This window comes from Molossus molossus, unplaced genomic scaffold (assembly GCF_014108415.1).
Source record: "Molossus molossus isolate mMolMol1 unplaced genomic scaffold, mMolMol1.p scaffold_m16_p_6, whole genome shotgun sequence".
NCBI classification, from domain to species: domain Eukaryota; kingdom Metazoa; phylum Chordata; class Mammalia; order Chiroptera; family Molossidae; genus Molossus; species Molossus molossus.
Window position 1 is genome coordinate 85,565,669 of NW_023425399.1, and position 26,152 is coordinate 85,591,820.

Below are 26,152 nucleotides of genomic sequence, written 5' to 3' on the forward strand. Positions count from 1 at the left end.
ATCGGTTCCTGTGAGTGGCTTCATAAATATCTGCCGGATACAGGTGAAATAATTGAGTAAACAATAAATCAATGAATGAATGAAATCATACTAAAATTAAAAATCCTCACCTGAGGATATTTTTTCCATTTATCTTCAGCTAGAGTGGGAGAGAGGGAGGAAAGGAGGAAGAGAGAGAGAGAGAGAGAAACATCCATGTGAAAGACACATCAACTGGTTGCCTCCTGGTCAGGACCGAACCACAACCGAGGTAGGTGCCCTTGACTGGAATCGAACCCATGACTCTGCGGGCTGACGCTCTAACCATGGAGCCAAACTGGCCAGGGCCATGCTGAAATTTTTTAAGTGTACGGAATATTTTAGTGTTTCTTAGATGAAAAAAAAACTTAGAATGAAACTTAAATGAATATTTTTGAGATGAAGAATCACAGGATTTCAAATCTGCGGCTTTCTATAGATGTTATGATGGCAGCATTTGGCATAACTCACGTTTGTTACAGTGTCACTCTTTTCTGGATCTGATGGACTATTACCCAGTATAGAGTAGTTAGTGTAACATTTATTTTTATATTGAGTATTCTCCCCTGCTCCTGAATGGTGTCTTAGCTGATACATTCCTGAAGGCATTAGTTGACTTAGATTTTAAAATGGGGAGCTATAGTTGTAGGGCCTTTGAGTAGCAGGCTACAATAAAACATCCTCACAACTTCATAAACAGTCCAGTTGCTGATTGTCCATGATGCCCTGCCTCTACAATGCAGTTCACGCTCTCTGACAGTCTACTGCAGTGGGTCTCAACCTGTGGGTCGCGACCCCTTTGGGGGTCCAACGACCCTTTCACAGGGGTCGCCTAAGACATAACAGTAGCAAAATTACAGTTATGAAGTAGCAATGAAAATAATTTTATGGTTGGGGGTCACCACAACATGAGGAACTGTATTAAAGTGTTGCGGCATTAGGAAGGTCGAGAACCACTGGACTAGATGCTTTATCCCTAAAACTACTCTGTTCAAATCTGCCAGTCTCTCAACACCCTGCACTTGTCAGCTCAGGCGTCGAGTCCTTCCTAACCATTCCTGGTCACTAAGATATCTTCCCCTCCCTTTTATTTTTTGCTTTGCTTTTTTTTTTTTTTTTATCTTCACCCGAGGACATTTTTCTATTTTTTGTTCAGATAGAGTGGGAAGGAGAGAGAGAAACATCAACGCGGAAAGGGACACATAGAGTGGCTGCCTCCCACACGACCCAACCAGGGCTGGGGACAAATTGCAACCGAGGTACGTGCCCTTAGCGAGAACCGAACCCAGGCCAACGCTCTAACCGCTGAGCGAAACTGTCCAGGGCTATTTTTTGCTTTTCTTAATTCCCACCTATCTAATACTGGCATTGTCTAACTATTGATGTGTTTTATCTTCACTTTTCAACTACATGAGAAGCCAGTCAAGAACAAAACTAGTTCTTTCTGTCCCCTGTGTCCAGGCAGAAGACATGAACAGAGAAGATGCAGTAAACGATTGGAAAGTTAAAAGCATCCAGTATGGTGATGCTTATCTGAATCTCTTGTATATGTGAGCTTTTGAAAAGTTAGTGTAGCTCTGGCTGGTGTGGCTCAGTGGTTAGAGTGTCAGCCAGAGCAACAAAGGGTCACGAGTTCTACTCCTGGTTAAGGGCACATACCTGGGTTGCAGGTTTGATTCCCCAGCCCGAGTTGGGGCATGTGTGGGAGGCAACTAGCTGATGTGTCTCTATCACATTAATGTTTCTCTCTTTCTCTGTGTGTGTGTGTGTGTGTCTTCCTCCCCCCACCACATTCTCTCTAAAAATCAATGGAAAGAATATCCTAGGGTGAGGATTCACAATAACAAAAAATTAGTATATTTGAGGGAAAAGATTAGTAGCATGTAATTGCACATATTTTAATCTTTGTTGTATACCTGATTTTATGTGCATCCAAAGAGGTGAGAAAAGTAGAAAGAGGGGTACGGGGATATGTATGATAGTGTGGGTGCACTTGTTTTAATGTATTTTAGAACTTTGTGGTCTAAGCCTCTGACAACAAAGGAATTCAAGTGATCAGTCCAGATTCCTTTAGTTTTCACACTTGAGAAAATTTTATTTAAAAAACCTAATCTAAAGGTGTAAGCATATGTTGATGTTTAATTTGGTACAATTTAAGGCACATTAGAATAATAAACATATCAAACTTATTTTGATTAAAGCACACACATTCATTATACTCCTCACCAATAATGGAAATGCCTAGTAATGATTTCCTTTAAATTGATGTATGTTGTCATTATAGCAGTCACTGTAAACAGAGCACTTTTCATACTGGGGGAGGCATCTTTCGTTGGGCTCTTTTCCTCTCTTCCTTCAGCCTCTCTCTCACATCCTTCTTTCCTGCATGCGTTTGCTTTGAGTTATTCTGATGGAATCTTGTTTTTGTCGGCTTATTTCCTAGATGGGAAGTGATGGAATTTTACGTCTCAGTACTTCAGCTCTAAATAACGAATTCTTTGCATATGCAGCACAAGGGTGGAAACAGCGCCTGGCAGAAGGTAAATTTCTACTTTCCATTACTGTTGGACATGTTTGAGTACACGTGCTGTACTGAGCTCTGCGCCTTTCTGCGGTTTCCGAGTCTTTTCACCCTCCTGAAGTGTGCTTTAATTTAGTAAGAAATTCACATTCTATTCCAAATGACTTCACCAGTGCTTTGGTTTTACTTGACATTTTGGATATGCAGCAGTTTTGAAGAAAGCATGATGTTACCTGGAACATAATAAAAATGTTGATATAGCAAGATTTGGGGGAAAGTGTTAATTTTAATTACTTGTTTGATGCACTATATATTCTATTAATGTCCTGGGGCATTGAGCATCTTCTTTTAATACTTTCTTCCCTTGAAGCCTCCACTTCCTATTAGTCACCCAAGCGCCTTGAAAGGCTAAAACATACCCAGTGCCACCTCCCACATTTTACTCCCTCACGCACTTGGATTGTCAGAGTTGGATGTGACCCCACTATACACAATTGAAATCATCTCTCCTAGAAAATATTGATGACTTTCTTCCTTTTTTTTTTAGTATGTTTTTATTGACTTCTTTAGAGAGAGAAGAAGAGAGAGAAAGAAACATCGATGTGAGAGAGAAACATTGATTGGCTGCCTCCTGCATGCCCCCTACTGGGGATCCAGCCCGCAACCCAGGCATGTGCCCTGACTGGGAATCGAACTGGGACTTCTTAGTCCATGGGACGATGCTCAATCCATTGAGCCACACCGGCTGGGAAAAAAAGTATTGATGGCTTTCTAATGGCAAAGACCAGTTTCCTCTTCTTAGTCCTTACATTTCATGTTCTTTCTCCAATTTCTCATTTGCTTTTTATCCCATCCAATCTGAAACCGTCTACTGTAGACATTCATATTATATTTAAAAATCTCTTCTAATGCTACATTTCTGACAGTCATTTATCAGCTTCCTTCAGGACCTCCTGTTCTTTCATCAAAAGGTAAATATTAACGTCTTCACCCTCCTTTTCCCTGATTTTTTCATTTGTGATTTGTGCATAATCTCTAAGCTGCCTCATTCATCTTGGTATCACCGGTAGCCCATATGCCGACAACATCCAAATCTGGCTCTAACTCCACTTTCCTGTTCCTCAGTGTTCTATTCCAGATGCCTACCGGATCTCCCTAGCTAATACCAGGCACCTTAAACCCAAAATGCCAGTGATAAACTCACCATCTTCTCTTTAATATCTACTCGTCCTTCTGCCTTCCTGAGGTTAACATCACACTGTGGTCTCACGCTCTTCACTTGGAAACCTTGATGGTATCTTCAACCCTCTTCCTTCTCCCCAGGTCCATCTGGACATGAATGTTAATTGTGCTGTGAGTCCTTGTCCCCTTGGCAGTCCTACAGCTGCTGTTGTGACCGTAACTTCCATCTCTCATTTCTGATGTCTAGCAGGCTTCTAGGTGGAGTCCTTCAACTTCTTCACTCTGTTGCTAACTGCTTGTTTGGCCATATTTCTCCCTTACTGAACACCACCAGGACCTCCCGAGTGTCTTATAGGAAAAATTTGAAACTCTCTTTAGAACATGCACTGGGTAACTGGCCTCAGTCACCTTTCCTATTTCATTTCATCCTATGTTCTACTCACAACCGGCCTCTCAGAAGAACATAAATATACATATTCATATCTCTGTGCCTTCTGAGTTAATTATAAAAGCTTGATCATTCTTCAGAAGCTAACTCAAGAATTAGTTCCTATATGTGGCCCTCTCTAATTGATTTCGGCAGAATTAAGCGCTTTCCCTTCTATACTGTTACTACATGTATCCTATACAGGGCTTTTGACATTGTATTGTAGTCAACTGTATGCCTTTTCTCTCACCAAACCAACTTCATTAAGGACAGTGAATACACTCTCATTCACAGCCCCGAGCATGTGGTCCATTTGCTAAATGCTTTCGAGTTCATCTGTGACTAAATGCCTATTGAAGTGATGCTCATACAAAGAGAAGTTATGGAAATATTATCAGTATGCAGGTTTTAGTTTTCACCAGGCATAAAAGTTAAAGCAAATTAATGACATGTTTTCTATATTAATTGGCAAAAGATGTGACCACTTTTACTCAATATATAAGCATTTTCTTTCTAGGAGAGTTTACTCCAGAAATGCAATTGCGGATAAGGCAAGAAATTGAGAAGGAAAAGAAAACAGAACCTTGGAAAGAAAAATTCTTTGAAAGGTTTTATGGAGAAAAGTAAGTGCTAGAGCATTTTTTTTTTTCTCATTTCTCTTCGAAGGAAATGAAAATGTAATTCTCTGCTTCACGTAGCACACTCATGTGCTATAAAACTTAATAAACCTGTGATAAAAGGCAATAGTCCCTCAGTGGAAGAAACTGCAGGTAAAATTATAGTGGCATATCAGCACTTAAATGATTAAAAATGCGTTTTCAAGGGTTTATAACTTGTCCATGAAAATTCATTTCGGACTGAAAACAGCATGAAATCCTATAGAAGTCAATTTTAGCTTTGTTAACTGGATTTTAGTAAAAATCTTCTGGTTTTTTTTTTTTTAATCCAAGTGGTTTTATTAATGAATACTTTGGACCTAAGTAGTTTTAGACACATTTAATTCTCGCATTTTTTTTCCAGAAATGTTGACAGTGCACCTATATTTGTTTTGTCATTATTTTGGGGAGAGCTTGAGGCATTAGCCTTTATTCTATTCATCTTCCTCTTTGAGTGTGACCAGTTTTTTACTTATTATTTTTATTTGTATGTGTTTCTTTTTATGTGGCCACACATAAGTGTGGTAGTGTCTGAACTAAATTGAAAGTATTTCTTCATTGCTTCATGGTTAGCAGGGACATATTCTGCTTGGGCAGAGGTAGAGTCTCCGAGACCACCAGATCCCTAGGCAGGGAGGCGGGACTAAGAAGTTGACAGCTGACAGTAACTTGAGATCCTCCTTAGTAGAGGAAGTTGACCTTTAACTCCCAGGTACACAATTAATGCTCGGAAGTTATATTGTGTAAAAGATACTGAGGAAATACAGCTAACAAAGCCTGCTAATTTCACATATTCCTCCTGTAAACAGAGAAAACTGCATCAGAAGGAATCTCACATAAGTGCTCTTCGTGAAAAGGAATCACAGGCCTAACAGCCTCCTCACCCGGAGCCGGCTAGCCTTTGGTGAGGTGTCCTAAAGCAGTGCTCTTGAGTGGGAAGGCGTGTGTTCCGTTGCTGTCCTAGGACCTTGGATACGTAAACATGCAGGGGTGGGCAAGAGTAGGTTTACAGTTGTTTGTATGGAAAATGGTACAATAACTAATAAATAATAATACAAGAACAAACTCTGGGGTTCATATACCCACAACTGTAATTGCCCACCCCTGTATTTAAGCAAAAATTTAAAATGTGGCAGGCTAGTTACATGCCTTCATATATAATCACTAGCAGTATTACTCAAGCCTGGCTGTATTAAATTTTTATTGGAGTTTTAAAAATAAGTAACAGATTTCCAGAACCCACCTCAAACGTACTGATCGGGAGTCTCGAGGAGTTGAGCCCACCTTCACCTGTGACCAAAGGAATGTTGGGAGCACTCTTTTCAGAATTGGCAGAAGCATAGCAGGTAGTTATTGGCAACATTGGACCTGAGTTATTACTGAGTGTTGGGCCCATTCTTTTATTAGTCTGACAATGTTTATCCAACTTCTCCTCTGTGTCAGACACTATCCTAGACACCAAAGGTACGGTCATCTCTCGGGTTCCTAGGCTCTGCCCTCAGAAAGCCTCCATTCTGGAGACCATGCATTACTGGTAGCTTTCCTTCACTCAGCAAATAATCCTTGAGCAGGCTCTGGCTATGATTTGTTTCTAAGAGCTTTGCAAATATTATTTCACTTAATTCTCCCAACAATCCTATAAGGTGGATATAATTAATATTCTTATATTTAACAACATAGTGTCAAAAACTGAGGGACAGTGAAACTTAATTTTGCCTGGTTTATACAGTATGGGTAAGCAATTTGCTCAATCTTAATCCTGCAAATTCTTCTTAGAAAAATTCACCCACACACACATTTTTTAACATGAAATTTGGGACTTCAGACTCCCATAGATTGATCAGGTTAAAGGTCCCTGCCCTAGAGGTTGACAACTACAGTAATGTGAGTAGATATGACTCCCCTTTTTCACCCCTGAGCTCGGAATACAAACAGTTCTTTTACTTAACCCCTTTCTTGCTATAGTTTTTCCATAGAGTTTCTGTGCCCTTACGTCACTGGACTTTTTGCTGTTTTTTTTTTTTCTTCTTCTTTGATTTCATGTTGGATGACAGATGTATTTTAGACATTTCATTGACTGCCCTTCCCATTTTGAATTACCCACATTTCCCCAATATGTGAGGGACTTGTTCCCAGCATCAGATGATTCCAGTTAACTGACCCCATGTGTCTCTTCATTCCTCTGAGTGTTCCCGAATATGTTGCCATCCAGATTCACCTCTAGTTAAGTTCCGTCTGATTTTGGTTTTGCTCTTAGTTTGAGGTCTTCATGGTTCTTCTTGGCTTACTCTGCTTGTGATTAGTACTGTTGTATATTCGTTTTAGTTACTTAGAAATCACCATGTATATGCTAACTCGGAATTATAAGAGTTGGTCAGTTGATTTGCAGTTTAGATTTCTGGAGGGCAAGGTTTTCCTTTGTGTGGTTATGTGGTGTGCTGTAAACATCTTCCTTCTATGCCTTATGCCATCTTAAATCTGGTTTCCCATGAAAATAATAAAACGTTGACATAGGCATATTTTATACAGTACTGTTTTATATATGATATATATATACACACCATATATATGTAATCACATTAAATGTATTTAATAATATTCTTAGTAACCAACTCGCAGAAATTTGCTGCCACTGGATTCTGTGTGTTTTGCACTTAATCTTGTATCTAGCAGTGGTATCTCTGCTTGACCTAGCCTCCAAGGACCTTATTTCTAGCGGATAATTCTGCTTTATGTTTATCTGTAATGCAGTTATTCTGTTTCTCTCAGTATAGTGTAGTTATAAATTATAGTTTAGTTTGACCCCATCTTAGGGAAAGTTGGAAGAAAAGAGACTAATTATGAAAGCAGCATCTTCTATTTTCTTGTCAGAACCTTCTGAGTATTAGTAAAGTAGGCAATGATCAAACACCCAAACAGTGTATTCAACTTCATTTCCCTTTCATTTTGAGGATTTAAGTTAAGTAAAAGGTTGAAGATTTCACGGAGGTATTTTTCTGCATGGATATTATTATAGCTATATTTCAACTATGTTTCTTCCTCTGGAAATGTTCCCTCTTCTTCTTATCTTTGTAATTGCTGGTAGTGCTCTAATTTAACTGCATTTGGAACATCACGTCCCTCTGCCGTCTGATGCTGATGCTGTAGCTTAGTGTGACAGGAAACAGTGATTTACAATATCTTTGATTGTAATCCTGATTAACTCTGCCTTACCACCCGAACATTAGCTGGATTACTTCTTAATCTTCTTAACATTTTTATGGAATATTTTTACAGTAAGACCTCTACATGAAAGAATTTAAATCTTGCCTCACACAAATGTAATCTATCAGAGTCAACTCTGTTGACCCCAAATATGTTATTCGTTAGTGAAATTTCCCTATTGTCTTAGGTTTGATACTTAGATTCTAAAATAAGGTGATTGAACAACAAACACCTCTTTAATTGGTTTAAGAGAACTTAATGTTCAGAAGTCATTTCAATTTCAAGATTTTACAACACACCCATCTTCCATTGATTCTAATTATTTGGTTATGCTGCATCCTTTGAAGGTTGTTATTTTCTTTTTTAATAACAGGTTTCTACTCTATGACTTAAACATTTTTAGATCTTATACATTTTTTGCTTTTCCGCCCATATTTTCTAATCTTTTGTAGTATGTAATTTTCTTATTCCATTTACTAACAGTTGGTAAAGTTAATTATCTCTTCATTTACAGAATAAAAATCTATACCAGTCTTAACCAAAAATAGTTATGATTATAGAGTAAGTAGAAAAACCAAGTCATATAAACTAATTTATAGAAATTGAGCATGTTGTTAGTGATTATCAAGTTAATTTGATGCATTTATTTTTATCGAATACTATATTTGCGACAGATCCAAGTTGTACCTTTGGAGTCTTGTGGTTGAACAATAATTTAACGTTTCTAACTTCTCTTCAGGTTGGGCATGTCTAGAGAGGAATCCACAAAGCTCACTGCTGGACCAAGCAATGACGGAGCTGAAAGCAGTTCTTCATGTGGGACCTCTAGTCTTCCAGGTCTTTCTTCACAGAGTCCCTTAGAAGAACAACAGCCCCAAAGCGCGAAAAGTCCATCTTCTCCAGAACCTGATTTCTGTGCTGCGCTCTGCCCTATGGTCGAAGTAGGTAAAGATGTCATGGGAGAATCAGAATCAGAGGATATCTTGATCCCTGAAGAATCTGTGATTCAGGAGGAAATTGCAGAAGAGGTAGAGACTAGTATCTGTGAATGTCAGGATGAAAATCATAAGACAATACCTGAATTTTCTGAGGAGTCTGAAATTCCAGCCAGTGCCCATGAAGAGCCCCAAATAGCACTTCCTGAAGATAACTTGGAATCTTGTGTTATAATGAATGACGTTCTAGAAACGCTCCCTCACATTGAAGTTAAGGTGGAAGAGAAATCAGAATCTCCCCAGGAAGAAATGTCAGTTGTTATTGATCAACTGGAAGTCTGTGACTCTCTCGTGCCTGCCACTTCATCTGCGACTCATGTCAATGACACAGAACACAAGGAGCCAGAAACTGCAATAGAGACCAATACTCCAAAAATGAAAACAGGGTCATCTTCTCTAGAAGGCCAATTTCCAAATGAAGGAGTTGCTGTTGATATGGAGCTACAGAGCGATCCTGATGAACAGCTTTCTGAAAATGCGTGCATCTCTGAAACTTCCTTTTCTTCTGAGAGCCCAGGGGGAGCCTGTACCAGCATGCCATCCCCAGGAGGGGAAACCCAATCCACTTCAGAAGAATCATGTACTCCAGCATCCCTTGAGACAACATTTTGTTCTGAGGTGTCCAGCACTGAGAATGCAGACAAATATAATCAGAGAAATCCCACTGATGAAACCCTTCATGCATCTCTGATGTCAGAAATATCTCCAATATCCACGTCCCCTGAAATATCAGAAGCATCACTCATGTCCAATTTACCTTTCACCTCTGAGGCATCCCCAGTATCAAATTTGCCTTTAACATCAGAAGCATCACCCATGTCTGATTTACCTCTGACATCAGAAACTTCCTCAGTGTCTTCCGTGCTTCTCACATCTGAGACCACTTTGACATCCAGTCTGCCACTTCCTTCGGAAACATCTCCAATGTCTAATTCCTCCACGAATGAAAGAATGGTGCATCAACAAAGAAAGTCACCTTCCGTATCTGAAGAACCTCTTTCCCCACAGAAAGATGAAGGTTCTGCCCTTGCGAAGCCCCTGGGAGAGAGCCTTCTCTCTCTACAGAAGACTCTATCAAATGCTCCCGAACCCATCAAAATGGATTCTGCTTCCCTTGCTCCTGAGGCATTTTCATCTGAGCAGCTACACGATAAGACCCTGACTCAGCAGCCTTGTAAATCGCACGTTGAAACAGACAAGCCCTGTGCTGTTTCCATTCCAGAACTTCCTTCTGCAGAAATCACAAAAGTTAAAAATCAGAATGTCCTGCAAAGAACAGAAAAGAAAGGGGTATCTTCACCATTGGAATTACCTGTCTTTTCTGAAGAGACAGAGAGTCAAGGAAACGAGCCGCCATCTGCCAAATTACAGGACAAGCAGCAGTTTGCCTCACCAGTGGAGAAGGCTTCATTTCCAGAAGGCCCCAGAAGTAAAACACATAAACAAGGGATCTCACAGAATCGGTTGGAGACCCCGTATACTTCCAAGTTGACAGAGCCTTCCAAGTCACCTGATGGCGTAAGAAGTGAAAGTAGAGAATCTGAGATATCAAAGAGGAAAACCGCAGAGCAGCACAGCTTTGGCATCTGTAAGGAAAAGAGGGCGAGGATCGAAGACGACCAGTCAACTCGGAACATATCCTCGAGCAGCCCACCCGAGAAGGAGCAGCCGCCAAGAGAGGAACCCAGGGTTCCCCCTCTCAAGGTATGGTATTAAAAAAAAGAAGAAGAAGAGAGAAAACAAAAAGGCAATTCCATAGAGAGGCTTTTCCTATGTAGATACTTAATTTTTTAAAGATAAATGAACCTGGCTCAGTGGTTAGAGCATTGGCCCTGCCGACCAGAGAGTCATGGGTTCAATTCCGGTCAAGGACACGTACCTCGGTTGCAGTTCGTTCCTGGCCCTGGTCGGGGTCTTGTGGGTGGCAGCCAGTCATTGTCTCTCTCTCTAATCTATCTTTCTCTCTCTCTCCCTCCCTCCCACTATATGAAGATAAATGGAAAAATATCCTTGGGTGAGGATTCAAAAAAAAAAGATAAATGAGGTTCTCTTCCTTCCAGGTTTTATGTAGCAGTTAATAATCTAATATTCCCAGTACCCATTTAATAGCAAATGATCCCTTTTAAGACTGTGCGTTAGGCTCATATAAATTTAGATACATGTATGTGTTTAGACCTCAGCATTTCAGGAAAAAGAAGTGGGGAGGGAGCACAGGGCCTGGAGTTGCCCACAGGCCACTGGGATCCAGGGTCTTTGGGGGATTCCAAGGTGTAAGACAGAGACCTAAATAAACTTGGGACAATCTGAATGCTAATTCAATGACCTCTAAAAGTTCAGAAGGACTAGAGAAAGAAGTCAGAAGGGAGAGAGGCATGCACTAAAGAGATAAAGGTACATATATCCCTTCATTCATTTTCCAACAAACATTGAACACCACCGTTGCCCAGCAGAGAGGGACCTGGGCTATGGAAAAGCCTCATTAAATATTTCTTAAATCAATGAAATTGCTTTGTGAACCCTGAAGGGAAATGCTGTGGATATATAGGCATACAAATCCTAGTTTTTACTTCCAAGATAATAAAAGGGGGATTTAAATTCACACAAAAAATAAAGCCTGCAGACAAACATTTCTATTTAAGTATTTTCTTTGACCCCAGTAGATTTTAACTCTTGGGCAACAAACCCTTTTATATAAATTGGCTCTGCCTAATAAACTCAAAAATTAAGTTTAATTCAAAAGAAACTGTTTAATAAAAGAATTCTACCCACTATAATTTAAACTTACTTGATGCTTTTATCTGAGTCCATTTATATTGTTCTACAATAAAATGGGTTATTTCATCATAGGATTGGTCTAGAATTATAAACATACTCAAGCTTTGTTTTTCTTAATCTCTTTCTCTTTATTTTGCTGTGCTCTGACACCTTTTTATATGTGACTCATGATCTCCATAAGGTTGACTTTCAAGAGTGTGGTAGTAGTTATTCTGTTTAATAAAGCAGTGCCTAGTAAATGAGACCCTAGAGATGTAAAAGATGAACATAAAACACTGCTATGCACTTGAGTGTGTGAAGCAATGAAAAGAAAAATATAAGCATGCTTTTTATAGGAAATATTTTTAAGCACATCAGTCTGATTTTTTTTTTTTTTTGTCAGAAGCTTATTTTCAAAGTGATACATACTTTATGTTAAAATAGATAACTAGGTAGATGCTATAAGTCTATTTGATGTTGTTTGGCCTTGAGGTCTTAAGTATTTTTTGGCTTAAATTTTTTAATGTTTTTAATTTTTTTTTTTTTTAACTAAGGGAAATATTGAAAAGGAAAAATTGCATCCCCTCTCTGAAGTTATATTTTCTTGGGAATGTTTGAGTTAGAAGAGAGACATGACAAGTTTGAAAATGAAAAATGAGGAAGGGAGCTCAGGAAGATAATTCCATCTACCAAATTTCCACGTATAATTCCAAATTGATACGATCCTGTAGTAGTATATTTGTAATGTAAATATACATATGTTAAGAAGAGAGATACATGTTTTCTAGGAAAAGCTTTTTCTAGAGGGGGGAAAGGAGGAAGTGTAGTACATGTCAGCATCTCAGAATGGGGAGCCCAAGGACTCTCCCTGCTGCTCAGTGTTGTATGGCCCCAAGGTGGTCCTTGACCTCCAGTTGTATCAACTGTAAAGTGAGACGTCAGCATATCCCTTCCAGCTCTACAAATCTACGACTCTAAGGATATTCTCAGTGACTCGAGATTCACAGGCACTGCTATGGTATGCTGGTTGTTAGGTCTGTGCTTCATGATTGGTGACAACTACAAATCTCTTAATTAGCATGAGTAGGTGAACGGAGTGGGTTGGGACATTTACAAAATTCAGCAGATTGTGGATTACCAGTATCAAAAGAAACTACCCAACCCATACTTCCTGTTAGAGGCAAAAAAAACCAGAGTTCCATCTTTATAACAGTTCTGGGAAGAAAAAGACCAGAAATAACTAGTCTCATTTTACACCTGAGTTTACAAACTGTGTGTGTGTGCTTATTACCTATGTATAAAGCAGCATGCTAGGCGATACGAGGATACATAAAACAAGCATACACACATAGGATCTCTGGCTCAGGGAGCTAATTGGAGACATCGAAGGACTCCGTGATTTGCCTAGCGTCACAGCATTCCTTTGAATGAAGTCAGGATGAGAATTCTAGTCTCCTGATCCCTTGACTAGAGCTTTTGTGTGTGTGTCAAATTAAGACAGATAAACTCAAATAGAGTAAAGGTTCCAGAATTTCATGCCAGCAAGGAAGATAATTTAAAAGCTAAATATCTCTAAGTCTTTTTAGCTAACCTCATTTCAAGAGGCATGGACTTTGTTTCCATTTATATGAGCCATTAAGATGAGTTTCATTTCTATGCCAAATGAAGTCACTGGTTGATGTTTTCAGAGTAAAAACAGAGATTAAAATTGTTAATTTTCACATTCATGTGGCATTTCATGTACCTTTGTACCCTAAGGGCCCAGTCGGGGATTCAGGTGTAGTTCCTGCACCTTATGAGAACATGCAGCTGCTCTTCTTTGCATTGTTACGTCCCAAGTGTCTCCTCTGTGATCATGGACCAAGCGCTTTATCTTTTCATTCTCCCTTCTTGTAGATCCAGCTTTCCAAAATCGGGCCACCTTTCATCATCAAGAGCCAACCAGTCTCCAAACCAGAGTCTCGAGCCTCCCCGAGCACGTCCGTCAGTGGTGGGAGGAACACGGGAGCCAGGACCCTTGCAGACATCAAGGCTCGAGCACAACAAGCAAGGGCCCAGCGAGAGGCGGCGGCGGCGGCTGCTGTGGCCGCCGCAGCGAGCATCGTCTCTGGAGCCATGGGGAGCCCCGGAGAGGGTGGAAAGGCGAGAACCTTGGCACATATCAAAGAGCAGACAAAGGCGAAACTCTTCGCAAAGCATCAAGCCCGAGCCCACCTCTTCCAGAATGCTAAGGAGTCCCGGTTGCCTCCACTTGGCTCCAAGGAAGGCTCTCCAAGCTTGGAAGTTCTTTCTACCCCTGAAACAAAAATGGAAGGTTCAACCGGTGTCATTATTGTCAATCCAAACTGCAGATCTCCCAGCAACAAGTCTGCGCACCTCCGGGAGACCACCACTGTATTACAGCCGTCTCTGAACCCAGCTAAACTTCCAGAAACTGCCACTGACTTATCTGTGCATAGTTCTGATGAAAATGTACCCGTGTCCCATTTATCTGAGAAAATTGTCTCATCTACCTCTTCTGATAATAGCAGTGTGCCCATGCTTTTTAGTAAAAATTCTGTCCCTGTGTCTGTTTGCAGCACTGCTATGGTGGGAGCAATTAAAGAACATCCCTTTGTGAGTTCTGTTGACAAATCTTCTGTTCTAATGTCTGTTGATAGTACAAACACTACAATTCCTGCTTGTAATATAAGCATGTTGAAAACCATCCAGGGAACTGACACTCCATGCATAGCCATTATACCAAAATGTGTTGAAAACACCACCATTCCCGCCACTACCGAGGGCACCAGCATATCAAGCTCCATGGACGACAAGCAGTTGCTCATATCCAGCAGCAGTGCTGGTAACTTGGTCTCCAGTCAGTACACCTCTGTGCCAACTCCCTCCATTGCAAATAACTTGCCAAACCATCTCTCCACTAGTTCTGTCTTGATTCCCCCAACGGGAATTAACACCAGATTTCCTCCTGAGAAGATAGCCATGCCTGGGAGTGAAGATCAGGCCACCGTGTCCATGGGGACCACTGTGAGAGCAGCCCTCAGCTGCAGGGATTCAGTAGCCGTCACAGACACTCTGGTTGCACGCCCACCCGTCGCAATGTTTACTGGAAGCATGCTGACAATAAACTCTTACGATAGTCCTCCCAAGTTAAGTGCTGAAAGCTTGGACAAAACTTCAGGGCCTCGAAACAGGGCAGACAATTCTGGGAAACCTCAGCAACCTTCGGGGGGCTTTGCACCAGCAGCCATAAACAGATCAATTCCTTGTAAAGTCATCGTTGACCACAGCACCACACTGACCTCCACTCTGTCTCTGACTGTCTCCGTTGAAAGTGCAGAAGCCAGCTTGGACATCCAGAGCAGGTCGGTGAGGACAGAAGCAGCCATACAGCCCATGGCATGTCCTCAAGTGTCTGTTATTAGCAGGCCCGAGGCGGTTGCAAACGAAAGCCTAGATCACGGTTCTAGTTTTATTGCTGCTTCTGCAGTAAAACAAGACTGTAAAACAGTGCAGGCCCCCTGTACCAGTCTCCGAGAAGTACCCCTGGTTGTTCCAGATAAATTAAATGAGGTCACTGCTCCTACTAAGAGCTTTGCTGAGCAGGCACGTGGCCCGGCCACTTTCAAAAGTGAAGCAGACACAACCTGTAGCAATCAGTATAACCCAGGCAGCCGGATTTGCTGGAATGACGAGGGCATGAGGAGCACCGTCCAGCCTCTGGTTAGTCACTCGGGTTCAAGTAAACAGAAAGAGTATCTAGAGCAGAGCTGTCCGAAGGCTGTCAAAACGGAACATGCCAGCTACTCACATATGTCAGAACTTCACCCCAGGAATCTCATAACCAGTGTCACTCTCCCCGTGAAATCCGAACCTCATGAAGTGGACAAGGTCTTTAGAATGGACACTGAGGACTTCCCTGGCCCTGAGCTGCCACCCCCAGCCACAGAGGCAGCCCCTAGTGTGCCACAGACGCAGAACGTGAAGGTCCCCACCTCTGCTCCCATGGAAGAGGTGATTTCCTTGGCCACAGACACCCTAAAAAGAGTTCCCAACGCAGGGAGCTCAAGCTGTCGTCTGTCATCAGTGGAGGCGAACAATCCCCTGGTGACACAGTTACTACAGGGCAACCTGCCTTTGGAAAAAGTGTTGCCGCAGCCCAGATTAGGAGCCAAGCTCGAAATTAACAGGCTTCCTCTGCCTCTTCAAACTACCTCAGTGGGTAAAACAGCACCAGAGAGGAACGTTGTTGAGATGCCGTCCAGTTCTCCAAACCCAGATGGGAAGGGCTACTTAGCGGGGACCCTTGCACCCCTCCAAATGCGAAAGCGGGAAAACCACCCCAAAAAGAGAGTGGCCAGGACTGTGGGGGAACACACTCAAGTGAAATGTGAGCCGGGGAGATTGTTGGTGGAACCAGATGTTAAAGGCGTGCCTTGTGTCCTCAACTCGGGCCTGAATCAGCTAGGACACAGCCAGGCCTTTAAGCAAGAGTGGCTGAGCAAACACGCCATGCAGAACAGGATCGTCCACAGCCCTGAGGTCAAACAGCAGAAGCGGCTGCTCCCCTCCTGCAGCTTCCAGCAGAACCTGTTTCACGTGGACAAGAACGGTGGCTTCCATCCCGACGCTGGTACCTCACACAGACAGCAGTTTTACCAAATGCCAATGGCGACCAGGGGCCCCCTTCCCACTGCGGCTCTGCTACAGGCCTCTGCCAAGGCCCCAGTGGGTTGCAACGCGTTTGCCTTCAATAGGCATCTTGAACAAAAGGGACTGGGAGAGGTGGGCGTTTCTTCAGCACCTCACCAGCTAAGGTTAGCCAACATGTTATCCCCCAACATGCCCATCAAAGAAGGCGATGACGTAGGAGGGGCTGGGCACGCAATGCCAAACAAAGCGCTAGTGCACCCCCCGCCGCCCCCGCCGCCGCCCCCACCACCCTTGGCTTTGCCCCCGCCGCCCCCGCCCCCACCTCCGCTACCTCCACCTCTTCCTAACGCAGAAGTCCCAGCCGATCAAAAACAACCTCCAGTTACCATGGAAACCACTAAGAGACTTAGTTGGCCACAGTCCACGGGCATATGTAGCAATATAAAGTCGGAACCTATTTCTTTTGAGGAAGGTTTAGGCAGCAGCTGTGAACTGGGCATGAAACAAGTTTCCTATGACCAGAATGAAATGAAAGAACAGCTAAAAGCATTTGCGCTAAAAAATGCAGATTTCTCTTCCTATTTGCTTTCTGAGCCACAAAAGCCTTTTACCCAATTAGCTGCTCAGAAAATGCAGGTGCAGCAACAACAGCAGCTCTGTGGAAACTATCCAACAATACACTTTGGTAGCACGAGCTTCAAAAGGGCAGCCTCTGCCATTGAAAAGTCCATTGGGATTTTGGGAAGCGGCTCCAACCCGGCCACGGGCCTGCCTGGTCAGAATGCTCCGATGCCCGTGCAGAACTTCGCCGACAGCAGCAACGCGGATGAATTGGAACTGAAATGCTCTTGCCGGCTGAAAGCCATGATTGTGTGCAAAGGCTGCGGGGCCTTCTGCCATGACGACTGCATAGGTCCCTCAAAACTCTGTGTGGCTTGCCTGGTGGTGCGGTAAGAGCTGAGTGAAAGATGCAGTATCCCTTTTCAACACCGAAAAGCCAAGCGGCGCCAGCAGCAACCAATTGAATAACTCAGTGCTTTATATTGTGCTAATTTATTTTGCTTTGGAACCGATCATCTTTTCTCCACGCGATTATTAATTTCTTGTGTTTCTCGGAAAGGGGGGATCGCCTCCCCTCCGATTTGCTCAGCAGCATGGTTTTTACACATTTAGTTGGCATTCCCAACTTTGGAAAATTTCTATCCATGTGTGTACAAGGTCACTACCCCATCAGGTGATTTTTACAAATTCAGGTGTGGATAGGGAAAGGACATTTTAAATTACTTAATACTAACCAGAAAAACAGATGTAGAAAGAGAACGGTAAAAGTGATTTAAGGTGGGTTATGCATTCTTTTGCAGATTAACCATTACAAGCAAGAGTTTTCACAGTTGAGTTTGCTGGAGCTGCCTTTACCCCAGTGATTGAATCATGTTTGGAAAGGGGAATCTGATTTAAATGTTTGATTCCTTGTATTTACTCATATCACAAAAGATACATTAAAGGAGGTATGCCATTAATGAACTCCACTGTCCTTATTCTCTCTCCTCCCTTTTTATTCTTTTCAGAGACTGTGGCAGAATATCTGCATCAGCCTTGGACATTGTACACAGGTTGTAACGAAATGTGTCTTAGGCTGGAAATTACAGTGTGGGCCTCATGCCCAGTAACCTGGTTTGAGCCCTTTGACACCTGATACTGTAGGATCAGTTGGCCAACAGAGAGCAGTAGGCCCAGAGGATTTCAGAGTTTTATGTGTGGCCTTTAAGAGCAACTATTAAAAAAAAAAAAAAAGCCCTAATGTTAAAACAAGAAAAATACTGTGTATGCAAACATTTAAATGTGTTGATACTGTAAATATTGGTCCATTCCCTTGAATACAATTACTAGATATTAAAGTTTGGGAGGAAATCACCGTAGACCTTTATTGATGACACTGGCGCACTCTGGCTTCCAGGTGTACAGAGGTTGGCCGCCTCTAAAGTATCATTGATGATAAAAGGAACTACAGAAGGCTGAAATGTTGACATTTTTCTGAACAAGTGTTTCCTCATAATTCACAATCTATATAATTCTATTTTACTCTGAACCAGCCCTTATTTTAAATATTGTTCTGGGCATTGCATGTTTTGTTTTCTTTCCCCTCAGGTGAACTCAGTACATTCTGCATATTTGGGGGAGTGGAACTGCTTTTGAAAAAGGGATACTGCATCTTACAAATATCGTCAGTGTTTATCCAGTCAACTCTGAGTGTTAAGTGAGCAACATTCCATGTACTTGCCAGAGATCGGCTTTAGTTCAGGAGGCTCTGTTCCCTAAAGCAAGTTCAAAAGCACATGCACATTGTGGGAAGATGAAAGACGACAAAAACCATGCCATTTAACTTCCGGTTACAGAGCACAAAATGTGGAGTGCCATTAACCCATTGATTGAGGCTGTAGAATTAAAAACAAAAACAAAACAAAACATGGGGGAAAATATCATCTTTTCCATGATGAGAATGACAGATATTTTCACATGAGATCGTCCTAATCAATGTAAACCTTTGACATTCCCTTAAAATACGTCTTAAAGATTAACTGGAATGAACAGAAATTACATTACATTCTGAAAAAGAAAAAAACAAAACAAAACAAAACACTTGTGTTTGTTTGTTTGTTTTTATATAGTAATCAACTATGGTATATGTTTTTACCCCCTCCATATTTATTATTGTGATGTTGCCAAATTTTGTTAGGTAACAGATGTCATTTTTATTAACAAATTGCTGATAGTGAAAGATACATTATCTTAAAAAGCAAGAAAAAGCAAAGAAGGGCCCGCCTCTGTGGCTGCAATTTGGTGCTTTAGTACTGTCACTCTGTGTCACATTAACATTAACAAACTTAACTCACAACTGAGAAAAATAGCAATGCACTTAACCAGCCCTTCCCAAGGAATGCAGTGTGAGTCCCGGCGGATCCTTGCTTCACTCTGCTCCACGTTGTGTTTAGGTGGCATCCTCGTCCATGGTGTCTCGGTGGTGTGCTTGGCTCTGATGTCATCTTGGTTCAGAAGATCATGCTGTCATCTCACAGAGGGGCATCCCTAAATATAGACACTTGCATGCCAACTCCTTCTAAATTCAGCTGCTGCTCTACGTGTCAGATGCTGTCTACACCAGCAGATTCAAAACTATCCTATCAGTAACTGACACGGTGTTGAAAGAAACTCCAGTCTACAAAACCTTTGCACTCTGTATGTGAGGTACAATTGAGGCTGATGTGACACTGAGCCCGTATCAGTTCCATCACTGTGGAACACTGCCTGCAAGTTGCTTACTGGGAATAAAGAAAAGTGTCCTTCTGTATGTTTGATTTTTCACATAATAGATTGGGAGATCAATTTTTGATTGTCCATGGATTCTAGCCCCCCAGGTCCAAAGATCATAAGTTTTCTATGCCCTTGCTGTTTTGTTGTTGTTGTTGGGGGTTTTTTTTGGTATCAGTTTAAATTCCTAATATTGACATATGGTTTTAGTATCTTTGGGCTAAAAAATAATGGAAAGAAAGAAAAAAATTCAGAAGTTAAAGGTGGGCCAGATATTTTACAAGTGTCCATTTAATATATATACAAAAGCCAGTATATTTGGATCAGGTGAGTAGGTTCTTGGTTTCCTGATTCCCACAGGTGTCTGCCTATGTGCAAATGGAACATGTTATTTACTACATGGTTATTGTGGTGTAATGTGCAAATTTTAGTGTGTGCATTATCCTGATTATTGGACACTATGCTATCCTTATCAGGAATTTTTTTTTTTTTTTTATCAGAAAGGATGTATTTCCATAAGTAGCACTTTGGGAGCAGGGGAAGGAAGAAACCGCTATTCCCTAATCCCCCTCCTATACGATATGCATATGCCTGAGGTGTACAAAGACATTTAGGTAGTTGATGGGCATGTTAATAAGAACCTTCTGATGCAAATTCATTTTCAAAATGAAAATAATGTCCTTCCCCCAAGTGAGAATAGCAGAACTGTTGGTAAACTGGGCACCATAGTTATAATATTTCCCTGCTAAGGTCTAGTTTGAAAAAGAAAACTTGAAAAACCTATGAGGTTGAGCCTGGTTGCTATATAGACTTTGTGGTGCTATGTGTTTCTAGGATGAGCTATAGAAGGTTTAGTTGACTTCCAGACCTTGGATAGTCTTACTCGTTCAAAATAAACATACAAAACAAGCCGATGCATTTCGTAAGGCAGTCAAGAGTGAGCACCCATGATGCTGCAGCCGGGTTTTCTTTACAAACACTCATCATTTTAAATGAGGAAGTTACTGTGGCCTCTGTTCCTCCTTGGTCTGGTAAAGTCCTGGGTTACAGAAGCTGAAGCCAAGGTGAGGGTTGCATCGTCTCTCTGGTGTCAAGGCCAAGCACCGTGCTAGCTGCCTGGTGGGAGTGAGCCAGCTGAACACAGAGCCCAGAGTCACTGTCCATTTGTGTTTCTTGAGAACAATGTGAAGAGTCCTAGCAAAGGAACTCATCAGACTGTCAGGGGCCAATGTAGCCAAAATATCACTGAATATAAAAATCTTGTCTTCAGTCCTCATGCTTTGTCACTGTAAAGCAAACAAAAAGCATTTTTACGATAATTTAAAGGAGCTGCTTTTTTATAGCACATACTATTTCGCTTTGTACTATATTTGATAGTTGCAGAATAATTTAGACGGTAGGAAAACTTTGTTGTATTTGTACTGTTCATGAATGTTTCAAAGAAAGTGCTTTACTTGGTTGCCATAATTTTCTTGTACTGCTGTATTCCCCCCCACCCCCTGCTTCATGGAAACCTAATCTGATTCATATTTTTCAGTACAAGTTTCTTTTTTAAAATTTGTGTTTGTGTGTATCTTTTTTTTTTTTTTTTTTGGTCAGTATTCTGAATGTTTACATCTGTTTGACATTAGCCATTTAATGCCTTTTTTTTTAAAGGCAGTATTACTCTTACAGTGTAACAGGAAAATGTGAAATCGACCCAAACATAACATGCATGACAAACACAGATTGGGGGTGCAGGCCCTCAACATACATAGACATTTTATATCAGCATACAGAAAAGTAAAACCCTCCTTCAGTCCTCTACCAAAGAATATATTACTCCCACAGGAAAAACTCGGCCAAGGTGTGTAAAATCCTCAGAAGGGGGAGCAGTTGATTCTGTGAGACTGCTACAATTCAAAACTGTTATGCTTGCTTTGATACCTGATGAAATTCGACTGAGTGCAACAGCATTTAAACAATTTTTAGACAGTGTTTTGTTTAGAATTCAGGGATCATGCATTCTTTAATGGTGCTGTTTGTTTTTTATTTCTTCTTTTCTACAAAGAAAAAAAGTGTTGCCTACAAAAGTGACTGCTCACAATACCATAAGTTAAACAAAATGTTTGTCTTTTCATGTTTCTCTGTTTTTCCCTTTCTCGAAATAACAATTTGGGTTTCAATATTAAACTATTCTGGCAAAAATAAAGAAATTAAACATTAAATAATTGTCATTTTTAATTCTTTTGTGAAACGAGGTAGTTTATATACATAAAATGCACTAATAAATACATTGAAAATGTTACTTAAGGAAATATTTATAGGGAAGACAAACCATATACTGTTAAGTTATACACCATTCTCCTTGGTGTAGTAAACTGAACATATGATAACTATTGTTAAAACAGTAAAAACCAATGGAAACCTTTTTGAAATTAACTGTATATACTATGTTTATCATTTAGAAATTTGTATCTTCCTGTTTTCATAAACAGCTTATTAATTCTTTATACTAAAGGACACTCAGTTCAAGCAAATTGTTACACCCATATTTAATTTGAACTTTCAAAATGAATTTTAAAAATTCTTTTAAAGTTGCTCTCATTAATATCTTAGATTAGATATTATAACTAGGGTTATTTGAAAATAATGCTGGGAACCATTAGAACAAAATTGTCTCAGTTATATTAACATTGGTTCAAAATATGCATATCTTTACTATAAGATAAATGGGAAGCATTAAACATAATTGGCTTTTAAATCAAAGTCCACCTGTTTTCATCCACACGGAAAATGTTGTCTTTAGCCACCAGATGGCGAAAGAGGATGTTTACTTTGGGAAGAAAAAGAATAAAAACTTGCTGCTTCCTCCTAAAACTAAATTAGATGATTATAACAATGAAAGTCCAACTCATCCAAGTATCGTCTGTGGATGATAGATACTTCTAAGTTCCACTAAATTATTTTCACTATAATGATGACACTTCTTATTCTATATTTTCTATTAAAATATTTCCAAAATACTTTATTAATTTTACTTAGTGTTATGGCATTTTTTTTGGTTTGCATTACTCCACAGGCATCATCTGTTCCAAAATGTATTAGAGAAATTTGAACAGTGCAGCATTCTTTAAACTGACATTTATTGAAACTGATCTGAATGCCTTATATGTTTTAATTCATTTATTCTTATAAAATAGGTAAAATTATATTATTTTTATATAAATGTTCCATTATTCATAATACATGAATTATTCATTAATGCGGCCTAATTTGAGTAACAATTTCTCTTAGGATCTAAAGTATTTATTTGTATCCATCATAGTGCTTATCTGAGGACAAGTGATTTATGCAGTGATTCATCAATTTTCAAGTAGATACTTCATTATCATCAACTGGTAAGTATGCTATTTTTAAAGAACCTAGGTAGGAGAGTGGTTGTTACAACATTTTGGGGCTTCTTTCTGCAAAAAAAAAAAAAAAAAAAAACCAAAAAACAGTTGAACAGAAATTCTAGAAATTGTTTTAGTCCACAAAATTATTTGAAGACTTTAGTTATAGATTGCGTAGATTTCATATTTCAAGTTTGGATCAAACACAATTATCCACAGTGATACACAGAAATGAGAAGCTGGAGTAATCCAGTGTAACAGCTAATCTGGAATTCTACATTGTGCAATGACTCTGTTTCTCTTTCTTACAGAAACTTTTATCCAAGTTGCCAGTGTTATTAATTACTACACACTTTCACTAAATGGAGGAAGGTCACGAATTGCAAAGTAAAGGTCAAGTTTTTTTGCCATTTTATATGAAACAGTTTTATTTTGCTTTTCAGCGATATTAAGTAATATCCCATTGTGATAACTGATTATACGTAAAGCTGGCATTGAAAATATTTAGCAATCCTGCAAAGCATCAGCCAATCTAGACAGATGCCAAACAAATAAAAAGAGATGACCCTATTACCACAAACCAGTGAAGATCTGCTGAATGTTCTGTGAACAAAGGAGCTTCTGATTCTGCTTTTATTAATAGCTAGGATTTGTACTTAGTATATCCATTGCATTTATGGGTAAGTTTGTTTCTGAGGTACTTTTCATAAGCTGAAATTTCCATTTACAATCTCATTTACATTATTTTTTTAAGGAAATCATTTAAAGGTGGTTCAAAGGAGTCCTTTAACCCAAACACAATAAAATACCCAGGAGTTTCCCCTTATTGCTTTCTCAAGTACCCTGTTCAGGGGGCACTTCCCATAAGTAGCAAAGGGTGGGAGCACCTAGAATTTCAATGGAAGGTCCTGGACACTGGAGGTCACATAAAATCCACCCTATTTTTTGTTGGCTCATCAGAGAATCTATCACTTTATCATAAGCTTGTACATAGGTTTTACCTTTGATCCTAACTTAGATCTCTAGTTTCAAATTACGGTTTTATTTCAGGAAAACACTGTTCCAAATTCTTGTTCTTCAATGATGAGGGAATATGGAGGGATTTCAGAGGAGTGCAGAACTGTGATTCTATTTTCCTTGTTCCATTTGGCTTTTAGTATCCACTTCTGGGGTGCTGTAACATCTTCCAGATACAGGATAGTGTGCTTGGCCCCAATGAGTATAGGAACCACATAAGCATTTCCCAAACGTTCTCATTCTATATAGAAGCTGCAGCATTTATGCATGTCCATTGATATAGAAATAAAAACATGATTTCTTACTGTAATATAAAATTTATGAACACAGCTAAGATCTGGACTATGAAAGGTTTTTCAGACGCCAAAGCCCATCATCTTACTTGCTGCTAGACTGAATGGCTGCTACACAGACGACTGGGTACTGGGGATTCTGAGAAACATCAGAGGGCCCAAACCTTGAAAAAAGTTATAAACTAGTGGACAAGATGATCAAATGATTTTAATGTGACAAGAGTGTAACCAAGACATGTATAAGGTATAGTGGGGCAGACAGCAGCCAAGTGGGTGAAACCACTGAGGGCTGCTACTGAATGAGAGTGACCCTCCAGAGGGGCACCCCTGGCCTGCTCCTGGCCTGGCTGCAGGGCAGTCATTTCCCTCCATAGGGCTCCTAATAAACACAGTCTTTCCTGACAATGATCTCTGCAAGGTGTGTTAGAGATCGTCCCCAAGCTCCTCCTACATGAATCTGGGCATTTGTTTAGATGTTGATAATTGATTTTGTAAGTTAAAGTATTATAGCAATGTTTGTGGTGCTTCATGTCCTTGGGGTTCATTGATTTTTTTAATACTTTTATAAATCAATGTAATACATATTCCTATATTAAAAAGTCAAATCATATTATAGTGACTATAGAAAAAATAGCAGTGTCTTGATATAAATTGCAATGTGGGCTATTTTTGTTTTTAAGGCGAAGACATTGCTTCTGACTATTCATGTTATTTAATAGGGTTCAGGTAAGAAAACAAAGAGTGAGTCCTGTCCATGCAGGTTGCAGGTTTGAATTGAAGTCAGAGCGTTCGCACTGCCGTGTCTAGTACTTCTGAGAAATAAAATGTCCCACTTTGCTGATGATCACAAGCGGGGACCATCGTGGTCATTGGGGATCATGAAAAAGCATACAAGAGGCAGCTTAACAGATAATGCCAGCTTATATAGTGTCAGGGATAAACTTCACCTGTATCAATATTTTTCCACGCAAGCTGTGACTGGTTAAGTGAATCCTACTGCCTCATTCTTTCCAGCCTGGAAACTGAGAACATGTGTGATAGCTGTTGACATACACGGAAGCCTATTCTGAGCTCCCGGTGGCCTCTGCCCTCCTGTGTGTTATTATGTCACAGCTGTAAGAGCATGACTCCAGGTTATTCACACTCCTGTTCAAGTGTCTGACTCACCTTCGTCCCCACAGCACAAAGCCATTTATTATCACCTCTTACTTACAAATGCTTTTCTTAAAGCCATCTGGCAAGCTAATCTTTTACGTATTTTAATAAGTAATTATTTGAAGATATATCATAGTAATCATAAATTTATTTATAAGGTTAGATTTGTGAGAAATTACATTTTGCTGTTTCCAAAGAGAGATGTTTTCATTTCCCTTTCTACTAAGGAGAGTGTGTTATCTCACTGACTGTGCGGAGCTGATCCTTGACCCTCGATACTTACAAGGGGATTCTGACAACTGGGGCACTTTGGTGCCAAGATTTATCCAACATTCAATGAGCAAACATTATTTTGATCGCTACTTCTATGCGAGGTGTTGGATTATATGGGATATAGGTTTTACTGATGACTTGATTATCCAAGAAAAATATTACCAAGCAGTTCTAGCATACATCAGCATTGTACATGAACACTGTCACACAGTGGAAGGAATTTTCTCAAAAATGCAGACAGAAGTGCCTTTCTAGAAAACATCCTATTTCCCAGAACAACTTGGGTGTGGATGGGGGAATAATTGAGGGGATAGAAGTTTT

At 40.3% G+C, this 26,152-nt stretch overlaps 1 protein-coding gene across 1 annotated transcript in view; it reads left to right on the forward strand.

Moving 5' to 3' along the window:
* Positions 1-21,922, forward strand: part of ASXL3 (ASXL transcriptional regulator 3) — a 182,719-nt gene extending 160,797 nt beyond the window's left edge. Inside the window, exons 9-12 of the mRNA XM_036245408.1 lie at positions 2,462-2,558; positions 4,666-4,771; positions 8,748-10,707; positions 13,654-21,922. Coding sequence (XP_036101301.1) covers positions 2,462-2,558; positions 4,666-4,771; positions 8,748-10,707; positions 13,654-17,364 — 5,874 coding nt within the window. The 3' untranslated portion in view covers positions 17,365-21,922. The remainder of the gene's footprint in view (positions 1-2,461; positions 2,559-4,665; positions 4,772-8,747; positions 10,708-13,653) is intronic.
* Positions 21,923-26,152: the final 4,230 nt, after the last annotated feature.